The sequence below is a fragment of the Solanum stenotomum genome, chromosome 1 (genome assembly GCF_019186545.1).
Source record: "Solanum stenotomum isolate F172 chromosome 1, ASM1918654v1, whole genome shotgun sequence".
NCBI lineage: Eukaryota > Viridiplantae > Streptophyta > Magnoliopsida > Solanales > Solanaceae > Solanum > Solanum stenotomum.
In genome coordinates, this window is record NC_064282.1 from 11,357,713 (window position 1) to 11,368,400 (window position 10,688).

The 10,688-nt window shown below is 34.9% G+C and overlaps 2 protein-coding genes across 3 annotated transcripts; both read left to right on the forward strand.

Annotated features, from left to right (window-relative positions):
• The first annotated feature begins 1,452 nt into the window (after positions 1 to 1,452).
• On the forward strand, positions 1,453 to 3,409 carry LOC125870710 (GDSL esterase/lipase At5g03980-like). The gene is made up of 5 exons (XM_049551212.1): positions 1,453 to 1,769; positions 1,848 to 2,054; positions 2,133 to 2,281; positions 2,352 to 2,625; positions 2,771 to 3,409. Exons 1-5 carry the CDS (start codon positions 1,466 to 1,468, stop codon positions 2,986 to 2,988), a joined length of 1,152 nt encoding a protein of 383 aa, XP_049407169.1. The 5' UTR covers positions 1,453 to 1,465; the 3' UTR covers positions 2,989 to 3,409.
• A 1,142-nt stretch (positions 3,410 to 4,551) lies between these two features.
• On the forward strand, positions 4,552 to 7,093 carry LOC125870729 (GDSL esterase/lipase At5g03980-like). 2 transcript variants are annotated; one of them, XM_049551240.1, is made up of 5 exons: positions 4,552 to 4,893; positions 4,973 to 5,185; positions 5,277 to 5,416; positions 6,245 to 6,518; positions 6,644 to 7,093. In XM_049551240.1, the coding sequence occupies exons 1-5, from the start codon at positions 4,617 to 4,619 to the stop codon at positions 6,859 to 6,861; spliced, it is 1,122 nt and encodes a 373-aa protein (XP_049407197.1). In that variant the 5' UTR covers positions 4,552 to 4,616; the 3' UTR covers positions 6,862 to 7,093. The 2 variants fall into 2 exon arrangements, with proteins under 2 accessions (XP_049407197.1, XP_049407191.1); XM_049551234.1 differs by having other exon boundaries at positions 5,268 to 5,416; positions 6,644 to 7,092.
• Positions 7,094 to 10,688: the final 3,595 nt, after the last annotated feature.

The following is a 10,688-nucleotide window of genomic DNA, read 5'->3' on the forward strand; positions in this document are numbered from 1 at the left end:
TTATTTGCCCTGAATAGGTTTTCCTTTTGGGAAAATGTTTTGGATTGACTAGTCCTTTTCTTGTAGGAAAAGGTTTAGGACTCTATAAATAGAGGTTTGTTCCTTCTAACTTAATCAGCATTCACAATGTAGTCCTAGGGTTTTGAGAGTTTTGGTTAGGGGGAGAATTTATGGGTCACAAGCTTGATACGTTATCACTTGTGTGAATCTCCCATGTATTCCGAGTGAATTGGTTGAGGTTGTTTCTCTCAATATTTTGTACTCTCATATTTATAGTGGATTGCTCATCTCCTTTGTGGACGTAGGTCGATTGACCGAACCACGTTAAATCTATCTCTTTTGTATATTTCTCGTTTGTCTTCTTACTCATGGTCTTTCGAGGTTTGCTTTGCTAGCTTCCGCGTTACACCTGCCCCTTTATCTCTTTTTCATATTACAACTTCCACTTTTTTGTACTATTGTAGTCATGCAAGTAAAATAATTATTTTACATTACTAGGATATACAAATTGAAAGAGAATAGGTCTTATGGTATACTGGCATTAAATTAGCTAGTTCTCAACAAATACGTTTCACTTAAATAAGCAGAATCAATTACTGATGCATGAATCATTTTCTGAGGTACACAAAAGGTAACGATTGTTATCCGATCGACTTGCTATATTTAGCTGAGAATTTTTTTTAAGTGTCATGTACGTGGTCCTCCCATTCTTATCCTCCTCTCTCTAGTGAGGGTATCAAAAGAATATAAAAAATTGGTTGAATCTAACCGATTTATATTGTTTTTTCAATAAAATCGTAAATTTTTATCCAAGTGTATAATCGTTCCGAATAATTGTGATGATTATTTTAATTTATGAAAAAAAATCAAAAAAATTTCGAACCGAACTGAATAATCTTACATGTAAATATATTTTGTAAATTAACAATATGTTAAATTTAATATATAAATATGTTTTATAACATTTTTCAAATATAAATATAACTTAGGTCTGTGGTGACTAGACAACTTTGAGACTTTGCTCTTTAATTAGCTTTTACTTAATTAGTTTAAAATTAAAAGACACTGAAATAGATACTCTATCAAACAATACAACAAACCTATATAAACATACTCCTATTAAATATTTAAGATCAAACAATATGACAATAAAGTTTTACATTCTTGTCTTCTTGGTGAAGACTTAAAGTGTTTCTTCAAGAACATATTTGCGAAAGAAATATTTTAATAGTACTATATTTTGAGGTGATATTTTAAAAGTAAAAAAAAAAATTGTGAATTAACCAACCGATATGATTGGAATGATTTTAAAAAATCTAATTTTGGTTATATATTATATAATACCCAAAAAATTGAGATGGTATAATTTTTTAAAAATAGCCGACCGAACCGTAGCATTGACACCCCTACTCTCTATATAACCAACCACAAATATTCTACTAATCGTAAGAATTCAGGTTGGATCATGGCATTCACAATTAGAGTTGTAGTAGTGCTTCATCTCTCGATAATAATAATAAAGAGTTTGTTGCTTCTTCAAGCTGACGCCCAAAAATTATTAATAAAGCTTGAAGAAGGAAAAATGAAAAAGTGCGGAATTAATAGAATTTATCAGTTTGGTGATTCACTTTCGGATACCGGAAACTGCCTGAGAGAGACGTATTGTAGAGCTCATTCTGGGTGTAGATTCCCTCCATATGGAATGAATTTTTACCAGAAAGCAGTAACGGGGCGTTGTTCTAATGGATTGCTAATGATTGATTTCATCGGTACGTATATATATATATATATATATTTACGTACGTTGAATCCACAACTAATTATGTCTCTGATAATATAATATACAGCGCTGGAATGTGGTCTTCCTCTCCTAAATCCGTCCTTAGAAGAAAATGCAGATTTTAGTCATGGTGCGAATTTCGCTGTATCAGGGGCTACTGCTTTAGCAGTCGAATCCTTAGCAAAGAAGAAAATTCACATGTCATACACAAATAGTACATTAAGTGTGCAACTTCAATGGATGTCTTCTCATTTCAATTCAGTTTGCTCTACGGGTAAGGAATTATATATAGTATATACTAATATGCTATTAATATTTACATTGATGTTTTTCTACTTAATTTTGTTGCAAGATTGTCCAAAATATTTGGAAAAGTCACTTTTCCTAGTTGGAGAAATAGGAGGAGATGAACTCACTTATGGCTTAAATCAAGGTAAAACTATGGAAGAGTTGCGAAGAATGGTGCCTGATATTGTTCATGCCATCATTCGTGGTGTTAGAGTAAGTATATATATATCGTTGTTATGTTTTGATCTCTTGAAATTTGTTTACTAACTATGACTTTTTTCAGAGAGTCATAAGTTTTGGAGCTACTCGAATTGTAGTTCCAGGTAATATTCCAGCGGGTTGTAACCCGGTTATCCTGACGATATTTGGTACCAGACCCTCAACCACATACGATGAATATGGTTGCGTGAAAGAGTGGAGCAATTTTATGATGTATTACAACAATTATTTGAAACGAGGAATTCACATGTTGAAGAGAGAGTATCCAAACATTTCAATCATTTACGGTGACTACTACAATGCATATCTCTGGCTTCGACAAAATGTCGTTGCTCTTGGTAAGTTCTAAAATCTCTCTTTCATATACAAGTTGGGTTGGGCCAACCACATGGCCGAACTTATTTTAATGGCTCTACGGACGATTAGATAAAGTGAAGAAAATCATGCAATTTACTAACTCTTTTTATTAAAATAAATTTTCAGGATTCGACAAAAATTTTGTACTGAAACCATGTTGTGGAATAGGCGGAGACTACAATTATAGAGAAGATATGAAATGTGGTGATCCAGGAGTCGAAGCGTGTGCAGACCCGAATATTTACATAAGTTGGGATGGACTTCATTTAACACAAAGGGCATACAGTTGGTTAACAAAATGGCTAATCGATGACATAATACCACAATTAAACTGCCCTGTTTAAATTCAATCTTTTAATTTATTTTTGGAAAAACAAAAACTTATATTGTTGGGTGGCAATTAAAAATTGACAGGGATTTGATTTGTTGGATCTTGCACTATTTGTAAGGAACAAGATATTGGATTATGTGGGGCTCCCTGATGATAATGTGGTAGATGTATCTTTATGTCATGTGGGTTAGTCTTTTATAATCTGGTCATGTATTTGTTTCTCAAATTAGTTATACTCTGCCTTTCTACATTTACGAGATACTGATAAAGTTTGCGTACAATCTATCTTCCTCAGACTCTATTTTGTAAAATTTCACTGGCTATGTTAATGTTGTTATACTTGTGTTAATGTTAATAAGTGAATGTTTTGGCTGGTAAATGTATGTATGCAAGTTTATGTGGTTCAAGATTATAAGCACTTTGGTTTTATTGTATGGAAGAGCTATTGTCCAACCAACTGCTCCATATATGTTGTAGTGAGGGAGGGGAAGAAACGAGAGGAGAAAGACGAACGAGAATATTTTTTTTTTTCCATAATGAAGTATAGTTGTAAAAGACAACTTTTTAAAATATAATTATGTATAATAAATACATAATACATATTATTATAACAAGTATTGTTCGGTTTTCTTTATTTCTCCATCACTCGAAATTAATATTGGTGGCCACATGCTTAATTAATTGGATTGTGTCCGCTGGGTACATTCCCAAGGTGTACTAATTTTAACCACCTACCCCCTCCCCCCCCGCAAAAAAAAAAATCTCTTTTCTTATCAATAAAATAAAATGTTTCTTTGATATTAATCTATATGAATTCTTCCAAATTATTATTTTTTCATAAATTTCTTACACACAAACATGTAAAAACAACAACAAAATTCATAGTTAACAATTTATTGGTGCGAGAGGAGATTATTCAATTTTCTGAATAAATCATTAATCGTTAAAAATTATCATAGTTACATTATTATCGTAAGTATATTTGATAAATAAATGCATGTACCATTAATATTTAGATTTTCATATATTTTTCATTCTGATATATATTTACAAAATTACCAATTATTTAAGTAGGGATGGGAAAATTATTCTATTTGATGAGAGATTAATATATTGGTGAGTGAGTAAAAGAAGAGAGTATAAAATGATTGGGCCAATATATCGTTCGATAGTCACCTGTTAATTACTAATTCGGTATCGAACCAACCGATGGCTTATTGATTGATTAGCAGATTAGTATATTTAAAAGTCAATATCTAATAAGTCAAATTCTTAAGCATAATTATATATCTATTTCGTTTAACAAGCAACACTATTTAATAGATACAAATTTATATGAAAAAATTTAAAAGATCGCAGATGATTTAAACTTATTATAAATCCGTGGAAATCAGTTGCACGTTCCTCCAATGGTATAATTGAATCAAATTATTTTAAATAGCAAGGGGGTATATTTGACCCTTTTTCTTTTAAAAAGTAGTAAATCTGGGGTAGCAGGCATTTAGATAACACAGAGAATCAATGTTAATTAATTAATTTCTCGTGGCTCTTGTACTTCCTTCCTGCAGGAAAAATAATACTGCTACTGAATATATGTAGAATAGTGTGAATAAGCTCAATAGTTTTGTTTGGCAAATTGAAATGGCAGCAACAATAACCTTGCTTCTTTCTTTGCTCATTTTAATGGTGAAAGTCGGCGATGCTCAACAAGTATTAAAGCTTCAAAATCCACGATTGATGAATTGCAGATTTGATAAAATATATCAATTTGGTGATTCACTTTCCGATACCGGCAATTGCATCAGAGAGACCCTTTGTGGAGCTAATTTGTCATGTGGAGCACTTCCTTATGGAATGGATTTTTACCAGAATGCAACTGGGCGTTGTTCTAATGACATGCTCATCATTGATTTCATAGGTTTGAATTGAATCCCCAATTACTATAGATATGTGTGTTTGATAATTTTTATGATTAATTTCTCTATCAAAACGTACAGCTGTGGAATCTGGTCTTCCTCTGCTAAATCCGTACAAGGATGAAAATGCAGATTTTAGACATGGTGTGAATTTTGCAGTAGCTGGGTGTACTGCTTTATCTGCCAAATCCCTCGCAGAGAACAACATTGTTAATATAGCACTTACAAATAGTTCATTGAGTGTGCAACTTGATTGGATGTCTTCTCATTTCCAGACCACATGCTCCCCTGCAGGTAATTCATTAATTTGCTAAATATGATTATTTGCTTCTGCAAATTGCACTAACTATATATCCAATTAATATTTTCTTCTTAGATTGCCCAGAAAAAATGAACGATTCACTTTTCTTAGTTGGAGAAATCGGAGGAAATGAATTCATTTATGGCTTATCACAAGGTAAAACCATGGACAAATCGCGAAGAATGGTGCCAGAAATTGTTCAGACCATCATTCATGGCGTTAAAGTGAGTTTATTCCTTTAATTTCCAAAATTTAAATAGCCTTTCTCACAATCGTGAATGGTTGGAAGGGAGTTAGAGGCCTCGTGAGTAATGGTAACTTCCTACTCAGAGTCCACTACAGATCTGAATTTGTTGAAGAAATAATAACATCCTTCTTTTTTACCCTTCCATAATAGAGGTCTTTAGTTTGAAACCCCTTGCTAAGATGGTTTGGCTTGCGACTTTTATAACGGAGGTTTCAAGTTCGAAACCACTTACATACAACTGCCTTCAAGGTCAAGCTCGTCCCATGGAATTTGCCTAATGCAGTTTATCTCTTCAGTGTGATTTGCAAGCTATTATAGGGGTTTACCTTTGTGTGCACTCAAAAGATTGTGATTGTGTGTTGAGATCTTTTTTTGTCCCTTCTAGCCTTCCAATTGTGTAAATATATTGTTTGCTGGCAAATACATAGAACTTAAATTCTTTTAAAGTATAATTAAGGATATATAGGTTATGATTGTTGTTTTAACCCCTCTCTTCCTCTTGTCACTTGTCTCAATCTGATAGTCTTTGTAATATCCTACTAATTAAATCCAAACCCCATCATTATGAATACCAAGGATGTCACACTTGCTAGAAATAGTACTAGTTATCTTCGTTGCGTATATAAGCAATTTAAAGATTGTCTTCTTTAGAGTTCCATCATTAAGAAAGCCAATATAATAGTGAATTACACTTCTCAATTTTGAGGTGGGGGATTGATTTTACGCTTCTATTTACCTTTTCCTTCTTGATTACTTCTTTTATTTGATTAAAATTTGATTGCTAGTGATTAATTACTTTTTTCAGAGGGTCATCGGTTTTGGGGCTACTCAAATTATAGTTCCAGGCAACTTCCCAATAGGTTGTCACCCAATTTTCCTAACAAAATTCATGACCAACATCTCAACTGCCTATGATGAGTACCATTGCTTGAAAGACTTAAATAACTTTGCAATATTCTTCAATCGTAATTTGCAACAAGCCATTGATGAGTTGAAGAAAGATTACCCAAACATTACACTGATTTATGGTGACTACTACAACGCCTTTCTGTGGCTTCTACAAAATGCCGGCAGTCTTGGTAAGTGCTTAAAAGATAGTATATCATTTCCTTTTCCTTATTATAAGGTTGAATTACTACATACATAAGTGAAAAGGGGAAGAAAACCATATGCATTTACCAACTTTCTTGTACTACATTTTCAGGATTCGACAACAACTCCTTGCAAAAAGCATGTTGTGGAATAGGAGGAGAATATAATTATGATGTACATAGAAGATGTGGTGCTCCAAGAGTTCCTGTGTGTGTTGATCCGAGTACTCACATCAGTTGGGATGGAGTTCATTTGACACAAAATGCATACCGTTGGATAGCAAGATGGCTAATTGATGATATATTACCTAAATTAAACTGCCAAGTTTAACTTCTTTCTCTTAATTTCTTGCGGAAGTGCATCAATCCATTGTCATGGAGTCCGTTAGCAGAGTAATTGTTCTTTTTATTGTGAAGATAGCTAATTGATCGATGACAATTTGAAATAGCAAGTGATTTGTCTTTATTGTGACAGTGCACATCAATGTTACTCTCTCGAATGCTATCCTCTCAAATTGAGAAATTTCAATCTCTTTCTTTGAAGGCTTGATTTTACTTATAGATGCATAGCTCAGATTTGTTATGAACTCTAGCACCCATAATTGTGAGTGTTCAATCTAGATGGATCTCTTTAATGTACTTTACCCTTTCATTCATTCATATATAGAGAATGCCATTGTTATGAACCAGCCTCGGCCCAAGGTCAATAACTACACAGATGCCACACAACTAGTTATTGGGCTGAAAAGAAGCAACAAAATTGGAAGGCCTTCACCAAGGTTGATTTGGGACCCAGGCCCAATTAACAACTAGGTAAAAAGGGCGACAATGAGAAAGAACGGTTTATGCAAATTGTTGAGAAAAATGTCTAGTCCTCATTCCCTTTCTTTGAGTCTAAGCTTCTAATCTTCCTTCTAGTTATCTTCTTCAATAGTTTCTTTGTTTTACTACTTCATTATTGTTTTGCGATTCCTTGTTAGTTCCATTTTCCACTGTAACTTTGAGCTTAGCGATTCTAATATTTGAATGTTCTATTGTGAAATTGGAGTTGTTACATTGGTGCTTTCATTGAGAGTACTCCAATGGCATTGATGGTACTCAATAGATTTAGCGGCGGCAATCCAAGTGGGTGGATTTTTAGGACGGAGCAATATTTCACATATCTTGGTTTCTCGGAAAAGGAATGGCTACCTCTTGCCCCTTTTTATCTCGATGGTGCTGCTTATGATTGGTTCCAATGGTTGTATCGCAACAAACAATTTTTTGACTGGAAACACTTCACCGAGAAATTGGCATTGCATTTCTGTAATGACTCTAACATGATCAGTGACAATGTCAACGTCCTTGATATGATGTGGAAATTGGACGAGAACTTCTCTTATAGACTCTGCAAACTCGACAATGTCCAACGCACACTGTCTTCTTACTCCCAGTCAGTCGTTGCGGATCCAGTGCCTCTAGATGTGGACTCATCTGACAACGATAAGGGGGATCCTGCCTTGTTTTTTGACGAATCCACCCTTGTCTTCGATAGTTTAGTGGCCTCTGATTCAGAGACTGTTGATGATTGCATTCAAACCTCGCTTCAGGAATGTGTTGTCCATGACTTCCCATTTGGTTTGAACGCTGGAATAATTTGGCTGAGTGGTGGAAAATTAGAGGAGATCTCAGGAATATCCGCCTACAAGGTGTTCGCTGAAATACCTTTTAGGGATGTTGACATGAAAGTTGCCAATTCAGTGAAGAATGATGTCGTAAAACCTGAAACCAAGGTGTTCGATGACAGGTTTCGCACAATTTCCAAAGTTAGGTATGATTCCAGTAACCTTGTCATGTTTGACGAAATGTTGTTTGCACTCTCGTGTATGCTCTCAGCTTGTAGTTCCAGCAATGGTATAATTGCTCACTTAAATGAAATCGATCCCACTAAACTTCAATTCTCCCCGTATCAATTTCCACCAACTCAATTCAAATTAGAATTTCCATTCGATCCAGGTTCTATTATGCGTACCACAATACATGGGTCTGCAGACTCTTATTATTTCATGGCTGTGGATTATTTCAAGGAGATCATTAAACTATGTGTATGTCATTTTGATTCCACGACCAGTGATCAATGTGCCTTAAATCCATTCCCTTATGATCCCGGTGTGAATCTGCTCATTGTAACCTTTGGTGGATGCCTACAAGTTCATCGATTGCACCCTACAACATCTGTATTCACGCTCATTTTCATGATGGACACATTTCAGTTATTTGGGTCAGTTCTCTACATTCTTCCCACTGTGAACCTGCTAAATCTCTAATTGAAATTGAACCAACTTTTTCTATTTGGAATTCTGGTTTTAGTTTCTTGTTCATGATTGTAAAACGTTCTAGCGACAAGATGGAAATCTCTGAATTTATTTTGTCACCAAAGTTTTGGTACAAGATTTTGGAGCGGTTAGTAGGGAACCAATTGAGGGTTGCACGAAGGCAGAACCAATGGATGGCTTTGAGTTCTCCAACTTATTTTGTGTGCAATATTTTCACGAAGTCTCTACACAGTGTTTCGCCAAACAACGATTCTGACTCGAGCATAACTCTTCAACCTTATTCTTATTCCTCACTAGGTTTGGTTATTTCTCTCACCTTTGCAAATCATCCATTTGATCCTGGTATACATGATATTCCTCTATCTTATGGTGCTAACGAGAGTATGTTTCCAAATAGTAGTTCCGTTCCTTACTTTTTAGTAGTTACATTGTGGAGTGAACAAGTTTACTGTTTTGGGAAAAACCATGTACGCACTGATGCATCAGAACATTTTAATAGTTCATGTGAATGCTGCTGCCAGTTCTAGTTCTAGCACAAATTTCAGGACAAACTATGCCTCTTCTTCCTCTAAGGGAAATGGGGAAGTAGACTTCCTAACAAGTCAAATATCTTCTGTGAGTACTGTAAAAAGGCTAGACATACGAAGGATAAGTGTTATAAACTTCATGGTTTCCCATCGGATTTCAAGTTCACAAAGGGTAAAAATGCATTAGGAACATCAGTTGTTGCTCATGGTTCTCGTGATGATTACAAATAAAAGGATCCTGAAGGCAGTGAAGACAGATATGTACCTGACAGGAGGAATACAACTATAACCAAGCAGCAACTTGATCAGCTTGTGAGTATCTTGGAACACATTCAGACTCAAAGAGGGAACAACACTAGAAATTCAGCTAGAGAAGTTGCAAACAACATTGTAGGTGGAGCTGTGAATTTTGCAGTTACTCTAACCTGTTCTTCTTCAATTACTGATATTGGTTGTTTGTCATGTAAGTGCTCCAAGTTGTCTAATAATTCATGGATCATAGATTCCGGGGCCTCAAACCACATAACTGTAGCGACCCTAAAAATAGATAGGTGAAACTAGAGCCTAACGTATGAATTTTTAAAGTTTAAGCATAAATTAGAAGTAGTCACTTTTGGAAAAAAAAACAGTTCAGAATCTGGAAATTGGCCAAGTTCAAAATCTGGAAATTCTGCCAAGTGTGGAAATCAGTGAGTTTTTGGTCAACTTTGAGCAGTCATAACTCCTAGCTCAGGATGATCCAGGAGTAGTTCCAGTTATGTTTGGAAAGCCCTTGGAACGATCTTTCCAACGCCACCGAGTTTGCTCGATTCCAAGTTCGTATGAGCGAGTTATGCCCTTTGAAAGTTGGGCAGTTGGCAAGGAGTCCGTCCGGAAATTTAAGGGCATTTTGGTCTTTTCACAAATCTTTTCTTTTGAGGTTATATTATTGTGTTAGGCTGATTGTGGATCATTTTATTCCATTTTAAAAGAGTAAGGAAGGGTTCTCTTTGAAACACCATTGAAGGCCAAGGTGAAGTTGGAGCTAGGGTTGAAGGTTTTGAGTGCTTTCTTCTTCAATTTTTCGTGGGTTTCAACTTAGAGGTATGGTGACCCTTGATCCTTGATCAATCTTTCTTTCAAGGAGTCCAATCAAAAGTGTTTCAAAGAACAAAATCTCAAATTCTAATCTAAGCATGGGTTCATTGGCAAAACGTTTTCTAAGCCATTATATTGATGAATTAATGTTTGATTAATGTTTTTAAGATGATTTCATATGGAATTCCTTGAAGAACCCATGTTTTCCCTAAATTCCTAAATTTGCTTATGAAGTGGGT

Bases quoted from the DNA above. Each gene is read 5' to 3' on its own strand.
- LOC125870729 (XM_049551234.1), top strand. From the start codon at position 4,617: ATGGCAGCAACAATAACCTTGCTTCTTTCTTTGCTCATTTTAATGGTG. The intron at 5,186-5,267 runs GTAATTCATTAA...TTTTCTTCTTAG, and splicing joins GACCACATGCTCCCCTGCAG to ATTGCCCAGAAAAAATGAAC. The intron at 6,519-6,643 runs GTAAGTGCTTAA...CTACATTTTCAG, and splicing joins ACAAAATGCCGGCAGTCTTG to GATTCGACAACAACTCCTTG.
- LOC125870710 (XM_049551212.1), top strand. From the start codon at position 1,466: ATGGCATTCACAATTAGAGTTGTAGTAGTGCTTCATCTCTCGATAATA. The intron at 2,055-2,132 runs GTAAGGAATTAT...TTTTGTTGCAAG, and splicing joins CAATTCAGTTTGCTCTACGG to ATTGTCCAAAATATTTGGAA. The intron at 2,626-2,770 runs GTAAGTTCTAAA...ATAAATTTTCAG, and splicing joins ACAAAATGTCGTTGCTCTTG to GATTCGACAAAAATTTTGTA.